The following is a 6,440-nucleotide window of genomic DNA, read 5'->3' as shown; positions in this document are numbered from 1 at the left end:
CGCCCGCGCGAGGACACGCCTCCGGCCGGCCTGGCGAGGCGGGCCTGGGCGGGCTGCGAGCAGGCGAGCTGTCATTATTTCCTGACCCGGGGAGCCTCGGCCTTTCCCCGAGGGCAGCGCCGAGCCCCTCGGCGGAGAAGAAAGGGTCGGCGACCCTCGTCCCCCCGAGCGCGCTTCCGAGCCGCACCGCGTGTCCGCGGTGGTCCGGGACCGCGGGGCCCAGGCCCGGTGTTCCACCTCCACCAGAAAGTTCCAGCGGGATGCGCTGGGCGTGAAAGGCCTGTTCCACCTTGGACTGGCTTCCTGACCTGTCTTTCGCGACGAGTTCTGGGTTCGAATTCCTGTCTCAAGTGATTGAGCCGCTTCGGACCTTGGTTCCGTCGGACACTCCCTCCCGGTTGACGTCCGTGTATTATCCCGGGTCCCTTAACGGTGTCCCTTTATTATGGCTAGCTCATAGGCAGTTGTCTTTGACTTTAATATCACAGTTAAACTGTATCACGACGTTAAAATGTTAGTTTCCGTGTGACTCATGCTGTGCGATACAGAATGTAATCTGGGCCCGTGTTTGGGTGTCATGTAAACTACTGGGGGGGGGGGCTGAGTCTAAGTCTTCACCAGTTAGTCTGCTTCAGGAAAACGTGTTTGCAGTCGTGGGTTAAACGGAGCAGTCCCTGCCCTCAGACAGCTGACGGTCTAGTTTCCTCTTTGAAGGGGGTGGGTGGCACCTTCCCCTTTTAAAGATTGCCAGGCCTTTTACCTAATCACTCAGAGACACTTTCGCTTTGGAAAAAGGGAGAGAAAATAGAGTTCTTTAAAGAAATAGCCAGAGCATTTCAAATTTACTTCTAATTCTTGTATGCGGTCCAGACAAACGAATTACATGATAGGAATTATAAAAGGTTCAAATGAGCTTGCAGATCACAGCTTGTTACTATTATATTTATAGGATGCTTTCCAAGGACAGGCTCTTGAATATATTCCCAATCCTCATGTAACCTTACAGAGCAGGTGGTGGTATCCTTTAAAGGTGAGGGGAAAGGTGTGCGAAGTTGTGAGTAATCTGCTTCAGGTCACAGAGAATAGAATTGGGACGCTGATAGGGGCACTTCCATAACCTGCAGAGTATTTTCTGTCGGGCCTGTTTCTTTCTTATGAAGGCCTATTATTACAGTTCCCTAGCTCCAGCACCGAAGAAAGTATTTTTGTCCTATGCTCTGGTTGTATTTTCTTGCTATTACATTTTAATTCTTCTTTTCATAATGGAGGAGAAGCTATAGCACCCAGATTAAGTTCTTGGTTTTAGGACAGTTGTTATAGATAGGTTAATTTGGGCCAGTCTCCTGTCATTCTCTTATCTTTTATTTCCTTATTTGACCATTTGCCTGGCTACAGTTCCCCACACCTGCTCCCCCAAGATTGGGTAAGGCTTCAGTGCAGCTTGAAGTAGGTTGCAAAATTCCCAGGCTGTCAAAAGAGCCAACACCTTGGATTCTATGAGTTTAAATTATGAGAGCTGGATGGAATTTAAGATTATACCCAATTCATCTGAAGGACCAGACTTTTCTGCACCTGTTTCCTCAATTTAAATGGGTCTAGATTTTGGATCAAGGCATGTAGTTTGGGTTTCTATTTATTTATCCAAAGTTCCTATCAGAAGGCAAATACAACCCCCCACCCAGTAAAATGGCTATAGTTTTTACAGTTAAGTTTATCTCATTTTTTAGGATATAGCCAACCACACATTAATGCAGACCAAATCTTGAGAAAGGAAGAGGCCATTACGTTTCAGAAGTAAAAGTTAGTTTTGAACTTTAGGTGTTCAAATATAACTAGTGAATAAAAAAATTTCATGCTCTTGACTTTACCAGGTAGTTTATACTGTCCAGTACTCAAGATCCATTCTAAATAATGACTATTTAATAATGGCATTTTTAATTGACTATGTGCTTTTCAGATCTTTTTAATATATGGAATCATTTCAAAAGTGCTTTTTTTAATTGGACCTTTCCTCTATTTTTATGGTCAGTTTTGCTGTTGTTTATATGACAGCATTTAAAAATCTTTGTTTCCTATTAGTTATTTAACTGAGTAGGTTACTTAACCAAGTACAGTTAAAATTCACATTTACTTTTCAAAGGGCAGTATTATTGGGTCAGGAAAGTCATGACATGTTTTTGCACAGAAAAACAGAAAAATATGTTACAACTTTCCCAACAAGCTAACGTAAGACTTAAAACACTTGTGGACATTATGGCTGTTGAATGACCTGAAGCAGGAGTTGATTTTTTTGGTCTCTTTTCTCTCGAGACATCAGTAGAATCAGTATTGATGACATTTAAAGTTAAAATTATCATTTCCTGGGACCAGCAGATGGTGTAATGGCTACGTCACTGGACTCCCATGGAGTCGACCTTGGTTTGAGTCCCAGACATGGTGGTTTAAACTCACGCTGGCTGTGCATGTGTGTGCCCAAGATCCTGTGAAGAGAATGGAAGAGAAGGGATTGCAGCGTGGCTATCCCCCCGAGGGGTGATTTCTTGCTTTCTGTCTTTCTGGTGAGCACACCACCTATAGCAATCACCCCCCCCACCCCCGCCAAAAAAATAAAATGATCATTTTCTTAGCCTGGAGTGTTTGTTATTGTCAGCTCCTTTGCCTGCCTTCTTTCTTTTATAAGATCCAGCTCAGATGCCACCCATCCTGTACCCACCCTAGCACCTCAACCCTAGGGCAGAATTTTTGGCCACTTGTATTGTGTCTCGAGTACCTTCTACATTTAGTATATTTTAGTTATAGCTCTTACTGCATCATGTTGCTTGCTTGCTTCTTGAATGGATGGTGGATTCCCCCAAAGCAAAGACCGTACTTTACTCTTCTTCGCAACCTTAGGCTTTAGAATACTTGGGCTACAGAAGGCATTTTTGGTTGAATTGAGCTGAATTAAAGTCCAAGTTTTCTCTGAATAATACTTTTATCTTAAAGAGGTTACATTATACGGATTACTCATTTTAGGTCCTGTTTTGGATATATTTTAATTGGAGTGGAAAATCTCTGTCCATTTGGGTTGGGTGAGGAAATATGAGGGAAAATGTGCTTCTACTTGTGTTATTTTTCTTATATAGCATCATCTTTTTTTCTTTTAGTCTTCGTGGTAGTATTCATTACATGTTTAACATTGTTTACATTATTTCAGTTTTTTTTTTCTTTTAAACAACCAAGTGTTGTTAGTTTTCTAGAATTTAGATTTTTTAAGGGTAGTGGGTGCTATGCATACATAGCACTGCTTTTTGATAGATGTTTATGTCTATTGTAAGGTAATGCCCACCAGGGAAAAATATTTAAGTGGTTTTATTAAGTGGTTCTACTAGGGAAAATGATAAAGTACTGTCTTAACATTCAGTAATCTCTTGAAAATAGAGTTTAATATCTGAGAATAAGAATTGTAATTTAAAGACTTAAGGAGGAATATACTGCAATCCACATTTGTGGAATGGTGATATGATCTTATCTCCTCAGGCTTAAAATTGCTTCCACTAGTCCTTGTGGTCTTGTCTGATATGACAGTGTTATATAATTTACAGCTATGTGTTGCCTCATTCTATTCTGAGACTGACTGACCACGTAAAGATCTCAAAGCATTTGTCATACACGTAACATTCATAGGCATAAACTATATATAGAAAGATGATACTCTAAGTGATGAATACCAGTGAATATTTTTTGAGGGAGGGGATACTAGCTATCAGTTAAAATTCACAGAAACATAAAAAGTTATTTCATTCTAAATTTTTGATAATGAAATTATTTTTAGTATATCATATGAAACTAATTTATTTGAATAAGAAATTATAGTTATAAAATTGAAATCCATATAGGATATTATTTATCTCTTTTGAAAAATCATGTTTTATGGAGCTATATTCTGTTTTGTTTCATTTGGTATTTACTTTTTAAAAAAAGATCTTTGAATTTTACCTTTTTAGAAAATCATGTTTGCAAAAGATTCACAATTACTATGACAGAATGTAATAGGGCACTTTCATTAAAAAAATAATTATTAAATATATTAAATTTTTTTTTCTAATTTTTAAAAGCTTATTTATTTTTCCCATTAACAAGGTTGAGAGAGAGAAAGAGAGTGGAAGGGGGAGAGAGAGATTGCATTCCCCACCAGAGTTCCCATGTCATGATCCACCGCCCGCTTCAGTCAGCCCTGCATCATGGGTATACATGTGTCTGGTGTACTTAGGGAGTTCTCTAGGCAGGGCCCAGAACCTTCCCATATAGGATTGTCTTGCAGAGCATCACACTTTACCACCATCTAGCTCCTCTCTAACCATTTTTAAATTATTGTTGAATAACCAGGTTTTTTTGTCTAGTGTTTTTTTTAAGTCTTTAGTTTCTCTTAAATGGCTCACCACTTTTATAGCCTCTGCTACTTTTTGCCTCATATTTTATATTACTCACAGACTAGGAGTTGGGTCACACAGGTTCATAAATTTACTTTTATGTGCATTTATCTTTATGCATGTACATATTGCATGTATGTACATTTATTTTCTATTTTAAGATAGAAAAGACTTATCTTTCCAAAGTTTCCTCCCTCCACCACCCCCTTTTGCTTTAAAAAAAAAAAAAAGAAAAAATAGGGTCTCTAAGGTGACCGATGACAATTTTTTTGTGTCAAGTTTTACAAAGTGAGGGAAGTTTTGTGCATATACAATGTCAACTGAAATTAAAAGTAACTTAATAGCTTTTATTTGTTGAGCATTTTTCTGAACCAGATATTGTTCGAAGCCTTTTCTTCTCTTTTTTAATTTTTTAAAGAAATTTTTTTTTAGAGAGAGATTTTTGTTAGAGGGGTCTTGCCAGAGAGACTGAAAGTGAGATATCACTCCCCAGGGGGTGTGGGATGGGGTGGTGGTGGTGGCCATGCTGCAATCCTTTTTCTTCCATTCTCTTCTCAGGATTTTGGACACACATGCATATGCACCTGGTGTGACTTTCAAGCTGCCTGGTCTGGGACCCAAACCATGGTCAGCCATGTGGGAATCCAGTGACACAACCACTATGTCACCTGCTGGTCCCTATTCTAAGCCTTTTCTATAGTTCATTTTATCCCCACAGTAAACCTCAGGAGGAAGGCTTTCATTATCACCCTCATTTTTTCGATAAAGAAACTGAGGCACAGAGAAGTAATTTGATCAAGTTAATAGAATAAGAGGAAGAGCCAGGCTCTTATTTATCTAAGCCAGTATGTGATTCTGAAGCTAAATTTTCCTCAATACTGACAAAAATGCTTTATAAACCTTTTTATCTTCTTGACTATACATTATAGTGTAATGTATATAAAGAAGGAAATAGCCTCCTGAGTGTCAAAGGAAGCACATTGAGGGAGAATCAGTAGGGAATGAAAAAGCCAATAGGTCTACTGGTTTGTTCTTTGACCCTCTGTCTGCCCTGCCTCCTTTCGTACATAATTAGTTTGTATAGTTGCAAGGAATGTCATTATGTAATACATCACTAGTAGTTTCCCCAGCTTTGGTTGTTTATCAGGTAACTCTTACATTTTTAGAACATCTGCAGTTTGGGAAGGGAATTGATACAGGGTAGATCTTGGAACAGAAACACTGATATGTACTTGATGGGAACTATTTTCTCCAGTAATGAGCAACCTGAAGCCTTTCTCAGTATACCTTTGCAAGAGTCCTAGATCCTATTTCATGGGCATCCTGTCAGAGCACACAAAGCAGAGGTGGAATGAAGGAGAAGAGACTTCCAGGCCATCATCTTCCAAGATGGGAGGTCTCTATAGCATCACTGGTTCCTACATACTTGTGTTCTGGCCTGGCTGTGGCCAGCAGAGGCCAGAACATGCCAGAGACTGGCTTCAGAAGAGCAGTAGGAGGTTACACAGGTCCCAGAAACCAAGGTGCCCTGTCAGTTCTATCTTTTGGGAAACTGACTGCATTGGTGTTTCTCCAGGCTCAGCCTAACCGCTCCAGGAAGAAGAAACAGAAGAGACTCAGCACCAAATCTCTATCTAGCACCTGGCCCTCAGCAGTTCTTCTGTAAACATTGTATTGAATGAATCAAACTAATTCTACTCTCTGTTTTACTCCTTATATTAGGTTGTTAATAAAGTCATGATGTATTTTTCTGTTTTTTCTATGCAAAAAATGCATCATGACTTTCCCAAAGACCTAGTAGTTTGAGCAGCAAAGGGGAATTATTGGGAAAATTAAATGGACAATGAAGGAACAAAAGATGGAACATTGTCTTTTTTGCCATCTAAAAAAGCTGTGCTCATGTCTCATGTCATTTTATTTAGTAAAGGTGGAATCTGACTCTTAAGCCTAGGGATTGGATATATCTGTTCTTTTTAATGAAAATAAATGGGGGGACCAGCAGTTAGCGTAATGGCTATGTTGCTGGAC

The 6,440-nt window shown here is 39.6% G+C and overlaps 1 protein-coding gene across 1 annotated transcript in view; it reads left to right on the top strand.

The window, feature by feature from the left end:
* Positions 1 to 6,440, top strand: part of LOC102490825 (phosphatidylinositide phosphatase SAC2) — a gene marked incomplete at its 3' end in the record, with an annotated part of 143,405 nt that overhangs the window by 18,084 nt on the left and 118,881 nt on the right. Inside the window, 1 exon segment of the mRNA XM_027776563.1 lies at positions 95 to 278. Within this exon segment, the coding sequence (XP_027632364.1) occupies positions 95 to 278 (184 nt within the window).

This window comes from Tupaia chinensis, unplaced genomic scaffold, assembly GCF_000334495.1.
Source record: "Tupaia chinensis unplaced genomic scaffold, TupChi_1.0 Scaffold000683_1, whole genome shotgun sequence".
NCBI lineage: Eukaryota > Metazoa > Chordata > Mammalia > Scandentia > Tupaiidae > Tupaia > Tupaia belangeri.
This window is presented reverse-complemented; position numbering and strand designations above follow the sequence as displayed.